Genomic DNA, 15,320 nt, shown 5'->3' with positions numbered 1-15,320 from the left:
ACAGGGTGGGGTAGAGCTTAATAACTCCTGGAGATGGATCTTTTCTTGATACTTTTCTTTTTCCATACTTTTTCCTTTGGCACTGTATTCATTTACTCTATGCAAATGTGTCTAAAATCATTGTCTCCAGTACAGACCTCTCTTCGGACTTTCAGACTTGCATCTCCATCTTCCTTCACATTAAAATGCTAAGATCTAAATTTATTTTCTATTTTTCAATGAAAAAGCATCCTTGTCCTTTCTGCCCCCCCACTGACCACTGCTAACTACAAATATACATAATCAAGCAAAACAAATTCCTGCCTTGGCCATGTCTAAATATCTCATTTTGCCATAAGTTCATCACCTCTCTGTTGGAAGGCAGATAACATTTTATTTGTTATCTGGAATTTTTATTATCCTTGCATTGATTATAGTTCTCAAGTTTTTTAAAGCTATTTTTTATGATCTTATAATTGTATGGATTGTTTTCCTAGATCTGCTAAACTTATTTTATTTCCCCTACACATACTCCTCTTATAACATCCCTGTATCTCTCTTGGAGCATGATCATTCACCCTAGCTCTCATATTCAAAACTTTAGAGGTTACTTTGTTTTTCCTTTTTTCCCCCTTATTTTTCATATTCAATTCATTACCAAGTCCTGCCAATTCCACCTTTCATGACTCTTTTATGCCTTACATTGCCACCATCCTAGTACAGGCTTTCCTTCCTTGTTTAATAGTCCACCAAGACTATTACAGTAACTTCCTAACAAGTTTTCTTGCCCCTATCTATCTTCCCTCTTTTTTTATCTTCCCTTTTATTCTAAACTCTGAAGGAGGGACAACTAACCCCTTTTCTTGGGCCATTAATCCTAACCCTGCAACTCATGGTATGCTTTAGAAGTTTTCATCATGAATCATCAATTCCTCCTTCTCTCCTCCCCATTCACCCATGTCCATATTCAATCTTTTTCTACATACTTGCATGTTTGCTGCTTCTTATAAAAGAGACTTTCATCTCCCTTTATTATTTTCCCTTTATACAAAAGGAAAATAAAGAACTTTTACTTAAGAAGCAGTGTATACATTGGGGGAAAAATTATGGTGAGGACAGTGGGACAAAATGATTAGAGGGAGGAGGTCACGATGTTGGATACTTTATCAAAGTCCATCTTCTTCACAATGTTCTTGGGCTTAATATTTTCCTCTTGATTTCAGATGAAAACCTGTCCAGCCTTGTTGGAACTCCAAAAATATTGGCCATCCATACCTTCAGTTGGTCTCTCAGGGTCTCTACAAGCATTCACTGATCAAATGTGGATGTGTAATGCTCACAACATGACAGATAAGTTATCAGATGCTGTTATCAAAAACTGATACTACCCAGGAGATCCATTATCTCACTTAGATATGACAGATCTCTATCAAGTCTCCAAGGTACATTATCTGCCAGATGGGCTACTTTTCTTGGTGGGTCTGGTCCATCATGTACTTACACAGGATGATCATTAGCTTCCATGAGTTTACAACTCCCAAATTTATATAGATAGCTCTTATTTTTGCCTTCTAAACATCTCTACCTGGATGTTTCATCAACAAATAAACTCACAATGTACAAAATGTAACATCATTTTCCTTCTATCTCTACCTATCCAAAATCCAAGCTTCCCTATTTTTGTAAGAATAGAATCACCTTCTCAGTAATGCAAATTTGTAACCTTATACTCATCTTCAACTCTTCTTTCTCTCATTCCCCATATTTGTCATGTCTTAAACCCTCACAACGTCTTTCAAATACCTATCCTTTTCTGTACTTACAGGGTCACCCATCTAGTTAAGATCATTGTCACCATCTTCTCTCACTTTGACTATTGCAATAGATCTCTAGGCTGTGTTCAAGTGAAGAATGTGAACTGCTGTAGGCCTCTGGATAGGAAAGAGACTTTGATATACCTCTAATTCAGTTTTGACAGGAAGCTTTGAGAGCATAATATTGATGTGGTTTCTGTCTCTGTTGTGTCTATTCTAGCTTGTGTTGAGGTGAAGAATTATTGGAGATGATGTGTCCCTCTGAACTTTGAAAGGTTGGAAAGGTGAGCTACCAGAAATTCAAGAATTGGAAACTATACAAGTGTTTGCTGACAGCCTTGAGGGAATGCCCTGCTTGACTCGAGACAGACATGGATCAAACTGGTAGCCTAGACTTCATGTCCTGTAGCAAAGGAACAACTTGTCCATCAGCTATGCCACATTTGGAAGTGAACTTAGTGGGGTGAATGATTTATAGCAACAAACTTACGTTTAGACTCATGCTCCCATGAACTAAGGTAGTATTGGAAATTATAGAGTATATAAATAGTTTATACTTATAGATTATAGGAATGTATAGAAAAGAATACAACCCAGTTAGCAAATGTTTTATACTTCATGTCTCACTTTATGTTTTCAGTAAATATCCCTTTGTAAAAGCTATTTAATAAGGGTTAATTTGTCAAATTGAGAGTAGGGTGCTAAACACTAGGCCAATCACTGATAAAGGAAGGATATTAACTGTAAGTGGCAATAGATATCAGGATAAGATAGAATAGAATAGATATATATTAAGGACCACAATGGGAGCTTAAGGCAACAATTTTGGAAAGATACCCATAACCCCTTAAGAATAACCCTAGAAGGGACCTGTAGAAGCTCCCCTCCATAGCCCATAAAATACCTGTAAAAATGACTCTAAACAAATTCTAGAGCAGTAGAAACCACAAAATGACAGAATGAAAGAGATTTCCAGCCCAAGGCAGCCTGGAAGGGAGACAGGAAAGGTCTATTGCACCAGGTGTGGAGCAGAGTGCAGCTCAGCTTTGGTCTCAGTAAGGCAGGGACAGGACTGGAACAGGATTCAGGGGGTGAAATCCCTGGTAGCAGCTGCAGTTCCCAGATCGCTCAACCCACAGATGCCAAAGACAGCTTCAAAGGTCAATGAGAAAATTCTTTCATGGGGACTAGCCCCACTGGCAGCAGCCACTGCAGCAGCAGTGTCCATTTTGGGAGCCCTCAGCCTAAAGCCCTTGGGGGAATTGAGCAGCTGATCTGAATCTCAACCCTGAATGATTCTGCTGGGTTGAAGAAGAGAGCTGGTGTGGTGGAGCTGGAGGTGGTTGTGGAGAGGGAATTATACTTGCAGATCCTGGGCAGAACAGAGTGCTTGTGGCTGCTCACAGACAAGAATGCAGGCTAAGAGAGGAGTAAACTCCTCTCCTTTGATTGTGCCACCTTGGAGGAACTGAGAACTTACAGGTTCCCAGAGCATACCCTCCTCTTGGCAAAGGACTCAAAAGTCAAGTAATCAACTAGGAAAATGCCCAAGAAATGGAAAAAAAATAAGACTATAGAAAGCTACTGTCTTGGTGAACAGGTATTTTCTTCCATCCTTTAAGATGAGAAAGAACAATGCATACCATCACAGGAAGACCTGAAAGTCAAGGCTTCTCCATCCAAAACCTCCAAAATAAATATGCAATGGTCTCAGGCCATGGAAGAGCTCAGAAGAGGTTTTGAAAATAAAGTAAGAGAGGTGGAGGAAAAATTGGAAGAGAAATGAGAACAATGAAAGAAAATCATGAGAAGTGAGTCAACAGTTTGCTAAAGGAGAGCCCAAAAATGCTGAAGAAAATAACAACTTTAAAAGTATGGTAACTCAATTGGCAAATGCCAATGAGGAGAGGAATGCTTTGAAAAGCAGAATTAGTCAAATGGAAAAGGAGGTTCAAAAGCTCACTGAAGAAAATAGTTCTTTCAAAATTAGAATGGAACAGATGGAAGCTAACGACTTTATGAGAAAACAAGAAATTACAAAACAAAACCAAAAGAATGAAAAATAGAAGATAATGTGAAATATATCATTGGAAAAACAACTGACCTGGAAAATATATCCAGGAGAGAGAATTTAAAAATTTTAGGAGTATCTGAAAGCCATGATCAAAAAAAGAGCCTAGACATCATCTTTCATGAAATTATTAAGGAAAACTGCCCTGAGATTCTAGAACCAGAATAAATATTGAAAGAATACACTGATCACTTCCTGAAAGACATCTGAAAAGAGAAACTCCTAGGAATATTGTGGCCAAAGAGTTCCCAGGCCAAGGAGAAAATATTGTAAGCAGCCAGAAAGAAACAATTCAAACAGTGTGGAAATACAATCAGGATAACACAAGATCTAGCAGCTTCTACATTAAGGAATTGAAGGGCTTGGAATATGATGTTCCAGAAGTCAAAGGAGTTAGGATTAAAACCAAGAATCACCTACCAGAAAAACTGAGTATAATTCTTCAGGGGAAAAAATGGTCATTCAATGAAATAGAGGACTTTCAATCATTCTTGAAAAGATCAGAGCTGAATAGAAAATTTGATTTTCAAACACAAGAATCAAGAGAATCATGAAAAGGTAGAGGAAAGAGAAATCATAAGGGATTTACTAAAGTTGAATTGTTTACATTCCTACATGGAAAGATAATATTTGTAACTCTTGAAACTTTTCTTAGTACTTGGGTAGTTGGAGGGATTACAGACACACACACACACACACACACATATAGATAGACAGAGTGCACAGGGTGAGTTGAATAGGAAGGGATGATATTTAAAAAAATAAAATCAAAGGGTGAGGGAGGAATATATTGGGAGGAGAAAGGGAGAAACTGAATGGGGCAGGTTATCTCTCATGAAAGAAAAACTTTTTCAACAGAGGGGAAGAGTTGGGAGGTGAGAGGAAAAAAGTGAACCTTACTCTCATCACATTTAGCATAAGGAGGGAATAACATGCACACTCAATTTGGTATGAAAATCTGTTTTATACTTCAGGAAGGTAGGGAAGAAGGGGATAAGTGGGTTGGGGGGGATGTTAGAAGGGAGGGCAAATGGGAGGAGGGAGTAATTAGAAGTAAACACTTTTGGGGAGGACAAGATCAGAAGAGAGAATAGAATAAATGGGGGGCAGGATGGAGGGTAATATTATAATATAAGTTAGTCTTATACAACATGACTGTTATGGAAGTCTTTTGCAAAACTCCACATACATAGCCTATATTGAATTGCTTGCTTTCTGAGTGGGGATGGGTGGGGAGGGAGGAAGGGATAGAAATTGGAACTCAAAATTTTAGGAATGAAGTTTGAGAATTGATTTTGTGTACAACTGGGAAATAAGAAATACAAGCAATAGGGTATAGAAATCTATCTTGCCGTACAAGAAAAGAGAGAAGACAGTGATAAGGGAAGGGAGGGCTGTGATAGAAGGGAGGGCAGATTGGGGGAAGGGATAATCAGAATGCACAACATTTTGGGGTGAGGGGAGGGGAAATGTGGGGAGAAAATTTGGTACTCATAATCTTATGGAAATGAATGTTGAAAACTAAAAAATAAATAAACATAAAAAAAGAAAAAAAAGAATAACCTTAGAACGCTGAAGGGGAATATAGCTACCTTTCTGGGGACTTGATTTATGAATGTGAGTGAGACCTGGTTAAGTACTCCTAGCATACGTACATATATATTGTACATATATGCATATATATATATATATTTGTGTACACACATATATGCTACATTTGAATGAATGATTGAAACAAGTTTCAGATCCTTCTTAGCAGGATAGGACTGAAGTTTCATGCAACTCACACTTATCCTTCAAGGCAAAAAAAAGCTTTCTAGGTTTGCCAATGAGAAGAGTAGGCTTGTGGGACCATTGGGTCATAGATCTACACTAGATGGAACCTCAGAGACCGTCCAATCCCTTCATTTTATTGATAAAGTACTGAGGTGAGGAAAAGTAAAAGGAATGGTCTAAGGTCATCTCTTTCGAGAATAACTAAATCCACAATAACTAAATAACTAAAATAACTAAATCTACAGTTCAGAGAGCTAACTATCTCACCATGGGCCAACGATTATATCATGGGTTTTCCTGCTGCATGGTGGTAGCACAGATGACAGAAATTTCACACCAAATAAAAATTTGAATTATTAGATTTTAACAGAGAGGATGGTTTATGTGAATTTTTCTCTGATAAAAGACAGACATGTCCCAATATATTTTATAACTGTTTTTCCTGTAAATTCTTTGATTATACATAGCAAAATGAATTATGAAATAAATGTTAGCACTATTTTTATGCTTAGTGTGGATAGAGATGGATACCATGAACTGCATAAGTTCCTAAAATACTGTAAAAACTGAAAAAAAAATCTTGAAAATAACTGCTAATTTTTTTTAAAGTCACCCACTCCCTGCCCTTCAATCCTATCCCAGACTTACAGTTCATCTAGTTTCTGAAGAGGGGCAAAGCTATTTTCATTTAAGTGGTTGATTTCATTTTTCCTCATTACTCTGAAAGAATAAAGAAAAAAATATTCTTTAGCCTCTTAACACCATTGCTACCACAAGAGATAAAAGAATGAAAACAATTCATCAGGAAAAGCAAAGATATTGTGTCTACGAATCATCTCACTGTGTTTTGTTGGAGTGAGATATCTTAGAGATATAGGAAGAACAACTAAATTAGTTTTAACTTGGGTTGTCCAAAAGTTCATGAGTAGAATAAAAGAGCAATGATGTAAATTCTTCAGTGTCATGAGAGAGATTCACAATGTAAATAATGAAAACCTCTTTTGTAAAACTACAAAATAGATTTAAAAATCATCGTCATTTTTTGGAGTCGCCTCATCTGTGGGGCATCATGTATGCCTTCCACAGTGTTTTGCTTATAGTAAACACTTAAGGGTTTTTAATTTGATTTGACTTACTACTCTGCAGCTGCTTAAGAAAGTCTATTCTTGACCCAAGTTGGAACAATTCAGTAGGCTCCCACTTTTAGCCTCAAAGGGAATTGGAATTCAAGTGAGCATCTTAGCAATTTCCCTCTCCCTTCCTGCCTAACTAAAAGATGTAAAAGGCAGCTTGCAAAGAGTTTCAGAAGGTTTCTAAGGTCAAAAATGTAATCACTGTACTTTCCCCTACTTATCAGGTACTAAATCCAGTCCTCTTCCATCTTCTTTTTCTGACACTCCCAGTATCACTGGACTAAGACAACTCAAGCACATGCATGGAGGAGATATATTTAAATGATCTTTGACAAATAAAAGAATTAAGCAAGAAATATATTCAAAGACATAATAAAAAATCTTGAATTTAACCAATATCTTTTAGGCCAGCTGACTGATTTCTATTAGGGTAAATCTGATAGATATGTGCTTTGCCTGACTAAATTAAAGGAGATTGTGTGCTGCTTCACCATCTCCATCAAGTATTTTATATGTTATTGTCACTAAGTAATAAAAGTAGCACTGAAACTCTCAGAGAGAGTGTAACTGGTATGAATTTATTGAAGCATATAAACTAGAGTAGAAGCAGTATAAGGAGCACTATTGGGCCACAAGAATTCTATATTTTCTGGGACAGAGAAGTAGGTAAGAAACTTTTTAATCCAAAGGAAGACCTACTTGCAAATAGACCTTATCCTACAGGTAAGCCTTTCGGGCCACAGATACCCTAGAGACACAGGAAAATCAGACTTCATAGTACCCTAAGATGTTTTAGTATCATTTTGATGACTTGCATATTATGCTTTTTTTGGTTGTACAGAGCTTAAAATTGACCATTTTCACCTCTGTTTCAAAGAGGTTTTAACTGGGAGGTAACATCTGTCAATAATTGTCATATATTTGCTATATTAGCTTTTTTTTTTAGCAAATAAAATTCATTTTGATTGCCATACTTACAAAACAGTTAATGTACTACAGGAAATGAAAGTCATGTTTCTTAAATTGTGAATATGGTTGCCTTCAAAGTCTCTGTAAGATAAAAAAAATTTTCATTAACAAAAATAAATTTGGTTAAGATTTCATAACTGATCTATTCATTTTTTCTGTCTAGTTTTTCACATATGTATTACTAAGTCTTCATACTGGGATAGAAGAAAAACTATGTTCCCATTTTCATAGTCATTCAGTCAATAAACATTTCTTAAGCACCTACTACATGTCAGGCATTGTGCTAAGTGCTGGGGATACAAACACAAATAAAAATAAAGACATTTCATGCCTAGATAGCTTACAGTCTATTAGACTATAAAAGAATGACCAAAAGGAAGATGAAAAGCTCCCTCTTTAAAAGAGGTCCTGGAACCCTTGGCCCTGCTCTCCAGTCTAAGAGTCAAATCAGAGGGGAAGGGGTGGATGAGTACTGTATAGCCAAGGCAATATTCACAGTACCGACTGCTACTATGAAGAGGCCAGCATAGTTCTGAATCACAAAGTATAACACTCTCCATATAGGAGGCAGAAGAAAAACATTTATTCAGACACCAGAAAGCCAGATCCCAACACCAGAAAGGTAAATCCATCACAGCAACAAAGAAATCTATCATAGTAACCAAGATGTCCATACACATTATCAGGCCTTCCCATAAACAAACACCCTCACGCAAAATGTCCTTCTCTCACCCCCAGCTAGCTCCCTGCTTTCTCTCTCTCTCCCAGATCTGATTAGTCTGACTCACTTCCTGCTCCACCCATTTAGCAAACTCCTCACACACAGGTTCCATGTTACTCAGACTTACATGTGACCCAGGCAGCTCACATGGGTCAATTAATGAATGGGAAAGATCTTCCCATTTAAATTACTATTATATTCAGCCCCAAGATCTTTCATATTCATTACATACATCAGTGGGGCAACTGGTGTCACTAGAACTGTAACAAAGATAAGAGAAAATAAGTATATAAAACAATATCTCAGGGTGGGGCTTGAGCACAGGTACCCCATCATTCCCCTCTGAATGAACGGGGCCAAAAATCTTGGGGTATGGGGTAAAGGTCTCTTCTTCCATAGCTACTTCCTGCTGAAATTGGATGTAGAGCTGGTCCTATTCAAGAGGTCCTATTCAGGAGGTCAGTTCTTTAGCTTGCATCTGGAGCATGGTCAATGCCAGGTCCAGGGGTGACACATCAGAGTCATGGATGGGGGTGACATCTGGCTTAAACAATCAGGCATCCACAGGTGGGGGGTATTAAGCTTGCAGGAAAGAAATCTAACACACAAGGTAAACAGACAAAAAATAAAAAAGAAACAAGAAGACAGTAACCGGAAGGAAGGTTGATACAGGTTTAGTCATGCTTCTGGAGTCCATGAACACATTATCATAGCCTCATTCCCTGTCGTTTACTGTTTCATCATTTACAGTTTTGGGGTCATCATTCTGGCTAGATGTATACTTTCTTTAATCTGAGCTGGGACCTGGTCAATTCCCTATTCTCCCTGCAGGTATGACAAACTTGAATACAACGTTTCAGGAAGATCTGTAGGGGCAGATCTTATTTCACTGCTCAGTCTAATATCAAGCCCCTTTTTTTTCTGTACATTTTAAATAGCTCATTAGTTGGAATGCCATCTATTCTTTCAAAATCTTCCACTGCTCTCAATAGAGCAGTAAACAAAAATTTTCTTTTCAATTTATTCTGACTTTGAATCTGCTGGCTATTTACTCTTCTCTCTAGTCCCTAAGTCACTTAAGTGTGAAACCTTTCCACTTCTGAAAGAGGGTGGCCCTCTTTGCCCAATTAGTAGAGTGAGAACTAGGTGGTTGTAACCAGGAGAAGCCATCTTCCCTATGACATTTCTATGGGGAACTGTTGAGGGGGTAGCATAGTATCATCTGTGTTTCTGATCATCATGGCAGTCTTCATTATCTCCTCCTTTAACTTTCTTATACAATCCCTAAGTGAATACCAGGGTCTTTCTCCACTAGGCCACATAGAGGCAGTAGGATACTGCTGTCAAAACTAATAGATTAGTTGTATTGTCACCTCCTTGCATATTGAAACCTCTAAAAGCTTGCTGTACAAAAGGATTCTAATACCTACAACTTTCAAGCAATCCACACCATCTGTGGATACCCCTCTGGCCCCTTCATCACTGATTTTTTATATCCAAGATATTAAGGGTTCTTCCATCGTTTGGGTGAGCTGACTCAAAATATCAGTGACTTTCTCCTGAGTAAAATCCTCAATCATCTCCCTAAACACTGTGTTGCCCCCCTGGTTCTCCTGTTTCCTCTTTATATTGGACTTTCTTCCGCCTGAGAAACTTCTCCCTCTAACATTGTTTCATTTTCCAACTCTGACTTTGTTACATTTTCCTCCCACACACTCTCCTGGCAGTCATCACCAACTAGGTGATGGCAACTAGGCTGGGTCTTCACAAAGCTTGTATGTACACTTCTTCTGCCACCTTTTCTTTTCTTCTGAGCTAAATGAACAGCTTTTTCTTGCACCACCTGAGGTCCTCCAGCTTGCTCTTTTGAAGGAGGATCTGAATACTGTGAATTCCCATGCAAACTAGCTCTTTTCCCATCTGAATCTTTTCCTTCAGCAGCTCATTGTTTCTTTTACCATAATATAATAACCTGTTAATAAAATCCAGCCTCTCCTACACACCCCTGCCTGCTGTTTTCCTGGTTTAATTGGTATTCCTTGCAAACACATTCCCAAATCTCTAGGATTCCCCTCCTGTAACCTCAGTTCCCAGTTTTCACAGGGTCCAGTGTTTTCAGCTCATTCCCTTATTAGGGAGGAATAAGGTAAATCCTCCCATCCTGGGATATCAGTTTCTTCCTCTAAAATCTTTCTGCCTCCAAATAGAGATCTTATACCCTAGGATCCTGTTTGTGACAGCAAATGTATCAACAAAATGATATTCACAGCACTGAGGGCCACTACGAATTTGCTGGTGTAGTTCTGAATCTCAAGTATAACAGACTCTCCATATAGAAGGTATAAGAAAAACATTTCTTCAGACACAAGAAAGCCAAATCCCAACACCAGAAAGCCAACTCCTTCATAGTAACTAAGAAGTCAATACATATTAGAACTGCAAGGGACAAAGCCATTTCCAATTCTTCACCACACCCCAAATGGGGTTCCCCACAAACAAACACTTACAAGTCTAGCTGTGCCTGTCTATGTCCTCTTTCCTCTGCCCCTAACTACTCTCCTCAACTTCCTCCCAGTTCTGCTCCACCTTTCTTGTTCCACCTGTTCAGCAAGATCCTCCCACTCCATGTGACTTAGGCTTCCATGTGATTTAAACAGGTCACATGGGTCTATTAATGAATGGGAAAGGTCTTCCCATTTAAATTACCATTATAAATGGCCACACATATCTGCTTCAATAACAGAAAAGGCATAGGAATTATAGTAATTAGCATTTATATAATGCTTTAGCATTTATGAAGCACTTTGCAAATATCTTATTTGATTTTCAAAACAGTTATAGGAGGTACCTTTTACAGATGAGGAAACTGAGGCACAGAGGTTAAGTGACTTACCTGTGGTCACACTGCTAGTAAATGTCTGGGTTCAAATTTGAATTTAGGTCTTCCTGATTCCAGGTCCAACATGCTATCACTGTGGCATCCAGTTGCACATGTTTCTTCAGGATATCTATCTGTTCCTTAGCTGCTCCATTCTCTTAGGCTTAGAAAGTCTATACTCATGTCTTTTCCTCTCAAGCATGTTATTTTTATGTGTCTGTCCCAAAACAGCCACTTTCAATCCCTGGGAGAAGAGGCTATTCAAATTCAGATTCCATTCTCCTCCTATTCCAACCCACCTCAGGTCTGCTCTGCTTTTTGTTGTTCTATCATTTGAATAGGGAAGCAAAAACAGAATATAAAAGATACTATGCTAGAGAGCCCCCAGTTTCCTCTTTTTTTTTTTTTTTAATTAATTTTTTTATTTTTTTAATGTTTAACAATCACTGCCATACAATTGCGATTTTATCCCTCCCCACCCACCCCCCACTACCTCCCTCCCTCCCCACGACTGCATACAATTCTGTATAGATTCTACATATACTTTCCTATTGAGTATATTTTCACTATAGTCATGCTATGTAGTCAGACTAAGATAAATGAAAGAATCCGTATAACAAATCAGAACATGATACACAAACAGATACACATACACAAACATGATCTGCTACATTATGTGAGTGACTTCCATATTTCTCTCTCTGAGTGTGGAAGGCATTTTGCCTTGAGGTCCACCATTGGGATTTTTTTTTTTTTTCAGAAGTTCTTGTGTTATTACAAAAATCTAAGTCTACCAGAAAAAACTCTCACACACTGTGGTTGTTGCTGTGCATAAAGTTCTCCTGGTTCTGCTCCTTTCACTCAGCATCAGGTCATATAAGTCCTTCCAGGCCTCTCTGAAGTCTTCTTGTTCATCATTTCTTATGGCACAATAGTACTCCATTACATTCATATACCATAATTTATTCAGCCATTCCCCAATTGATGGACATCCCCTTGACTTCCAGTTTTTGGCAACTACATAGAGTGCTGCTATAAATATTTTTGTACATGTGGGACCCTTTCCCATTTTTATGATCTCTTGGGGATATAGTCCTAGTAGCGATATTGCTGGGTCAAAGGGTATGCACATTTTTGTAGCCCTTTGGGCATAGTTCCAAATTGCTCTCCAGAATGGTTGGATGCGCTCACAGCTCCACCAACAATGAATTAGTGTTCCAACTCTCCCACATCCTCTCCAGCATTTATCATTTTCTTGTTCTGTCATGTTTGCCAATCTTATAGGTGTGATGTGGTACCTCAGAGTTGTTTTGATTTGCATCTCTCTAACCAATAGTGATTTAGAGCATTTTTTCATATGATTATAGATAGCTTTAATTTCTTCCTCTGAAAATTGCCTGTTCATATCCTTTGACCATTTATCAATTGGGGAATGACTTGTATGATTATACATTTGGGTCAGTTCTCTATATATTCTAGAAATGAGGCCTTTATCCCCGAGCTTAGCTGTAAAAATTTTTTCCCAATTTACTACATCCCTCCGGATTTTGGTTGCATTGGGTTTGGTTGTGCAAAAACTTCTCAGTTTAATGTACTCAAAGTTATCCATTTTGCATTTCATAATGCATTCTATCTCTCCTTTAGTAAAGAATTCTTCCCTTCTCCATAGATCTGATAAATACACTATTCCTTGCTTCTCCAGTTTATTCATGGTATCAATCTTTATACCTAAATCATGTACCCATTTGGACTTTATTCTTGTGTACGGTGTCAGGTATGGGTCTATGCCTAATTTCCGCCACACTGTTATCCAGTTTTCCCAGCAATTTTTGTCAAACAATGAGTTCTTATCCCAGAAGCTGGGGTCCTTGGGTTTATCAAACAGAAGGTTGCTATATTCCTTGCCTACTGCATCTTGAGTGCCAAGTCTATTCCACTTGTCTACCTCTCTGTTTCTTAGCCAATACCAAGTGGTTTTGATAATTGCTGCTTTATAGTACAGTTTAAGGTCTGGTAGCGCTAGGCCACCTTCCCATGCATTTCTTTTCATTAGTCCCTTTGATATTCTGGACCTTTTGTTTTTCCAAATGAATTTTGATATTATTTTATCCAGCTCTAGAAAGTAATTGTCTGATAGTTTAATTGGTATGGCACTAAATAAGTATATTAATTTGGGTAGAATTGTCATTTTTATTATATTAGCACGGCCTACCCATGAGCAACTAATGTTTTTCCACTTACTTAAATCTGAGTTTATTTGTGCAAAAAGTGTCTTGTAATTGTGTTCATATAGTCCCTGGGTTTGTTTTGGCAGGTAGACTCCTAAGTATTTTATACTGTCTACCCTAACTTTAAATGGGATTTCTCTTTCTATCTCTTGCCCAGCTTCCTCTTTTAAAGGAGATCCTAAAGGAGATTCTAAACACTGGGAATTCCCATGCAAACCAGCTAAAACTCTTCTTCCACCTGAATTTTTTCCTTCAGCAGCTTGTCTCTGCTTTTATGCATAATATGGTAACGTGTTAATAAAATTCAGCTTCTCCTACACTTTCTTGCCAGTTCTTTACCTGGTTTTATTGGTATTCCTTGCAAACACCTTTCCAAATCTCTAAGTTCCCCCTTCTGTAACCTCAGTTCTCAGTTTTCCCAGGGTCCAGTGCTTTTAGCCAATTCCCTTGCTAGGGAGAAATAAAGTGAATCTTCCCATCCTGGGAAATCTTTTTCTTCCTCTAAAGCCTTTCTGCCTCCAAAAAAAGATTTCATTTCCTCTGTTCCTGTTTGTGACAGCAAATTCAAAGCAACATTCACAGCACTGACTGTGACTATGAATATGTGGATGCAGTTCTGAATCACAAAGTATAACACTCTCCATATAGAAAGCAGAAGAAAACATTTATGCAGACAGCAGAAAGTCAAATGCAATAGCAACAAAGAAATCTATCATAGTAACCAAGAAGTCTGTATATATATTATTAGGCATTCCTGCATACAAACACCCTCAAGCAAAATGCCCTTCTCTCACCCACAGCCAGCTTCCTGTTTTCTCTCTCCTAGATCTTACTAGTCTGACTCACATTCTGCTCCACCCCTTCCTGCTCTACTTATTCAGTAAACTCCTTCCACCATGAGCTCCATGTGACTTAGACTTCCATGTGACCCAGGCACATGGGCCTATTAATGAATGGGAAAGAGCTTCCCATTTACATTACCATTACAATTAGCAACAAGATTCAATTTTACAGTATAATGAGATTTCCCAATGAAGGGCTTCCTGGGGAAGGAAGACATGTTGAAGAGTTCCAAAAACATCCAAAAGTCTTGTAGCTGGTGAGGAATAGGGAGAAAAACTACTATAATTTCTTTTCCTATACTATAATACAGGGTCTTCATCTTTTTCCTACACTGTATCCTCATATTTTTTGAGTGTACAACCTGATATAGAGGAAAGATATAGAGGCATGAAAAATGAGAAATCATCAGAAAGAATGGGAAATATTATGACCATCCATTATATATTGATTTTAATACATTTTAATAATGAATAGTATTAAACATTTGTATGGAGTCTGAAGTTGCATTTTATTGAATTCACTTTATGGTGTTAGGTATTAACCATGCCATAAAGATAAATTTAGGTTACTCACCAACACATAAGACTGAGAGTTTGTTATTAATTCTTGGAGTAGCAGAGTTGCATTGTGATTTTCCATTTCCATTTAGTAATCACCAGAGATCTTTTCTAAAAGTTCCAGTTATTTTCTTAGCTATTTTTGGTTGTTAGATTTATATAGGTCTGAATGGGGTATCTTGAAATCTCCACTTATTACAGTTGTACTGTCTGTTTCTTCTTGTAAAACAATTAACTTTTAAGAATTTTACAAGATATGCCATTATGTCAAGTATTGATATTGATACATTGTTCATCATGATATAGTTTCCCTTGTTATCTCTTTTAATCAAATTCATTTTTGCTGCTTCT

General features: G+C 37.7%; 1 protein-coding gene across 7 annotated transcripts in view; it reads right to left on the bottom strand.

The window, feature by feature from the left end:
* Nucleotides 1-15,320, bottom strand: part of RXFP1 (relaxin family peptide receptor 1) — a 184,926-nt gene that overhangs the window by 28,876 nt on the left and 140,730 nt on the right. For all 7 annotated transcript variants that reach the window (XM_072621367.1, XM_072621361.1, XM_072621362.1 and 4 more), the window contains 2 exons: nt 7,752-7,823; nt 6,289-6,360 (listed from right to left, as the gene is read on the bottom strand). In XM_072621367.1, the coding sequence (XP_072477468.1) occupies nt 6,289-6,360; nt 7,752-7,823 (144 nt within the window). The remainder of the gene's footprint in view (nt 1-6,288; nt 6,361-7,751; nt 7,824-15,320) is intronic.

The sequence above is a fragment of the Notamacropus eugenii genome, chromosome 6, assembly GCF_028372415.1.
Source record: "Notamacropus eugenii isolate mMacEug1 chromosome 6, mMacEug1.pri_v2, whole genome shotgun sequence".
NCBI lineage: Eukaryota > Metazoa > Chordata > Mammalia > Diprotodontia > Macropodidae > Notamacropus > Notamacropus eugenii.
This window is presented reverse-complemented; position numbering and strand designations above follow the sequence as displayed.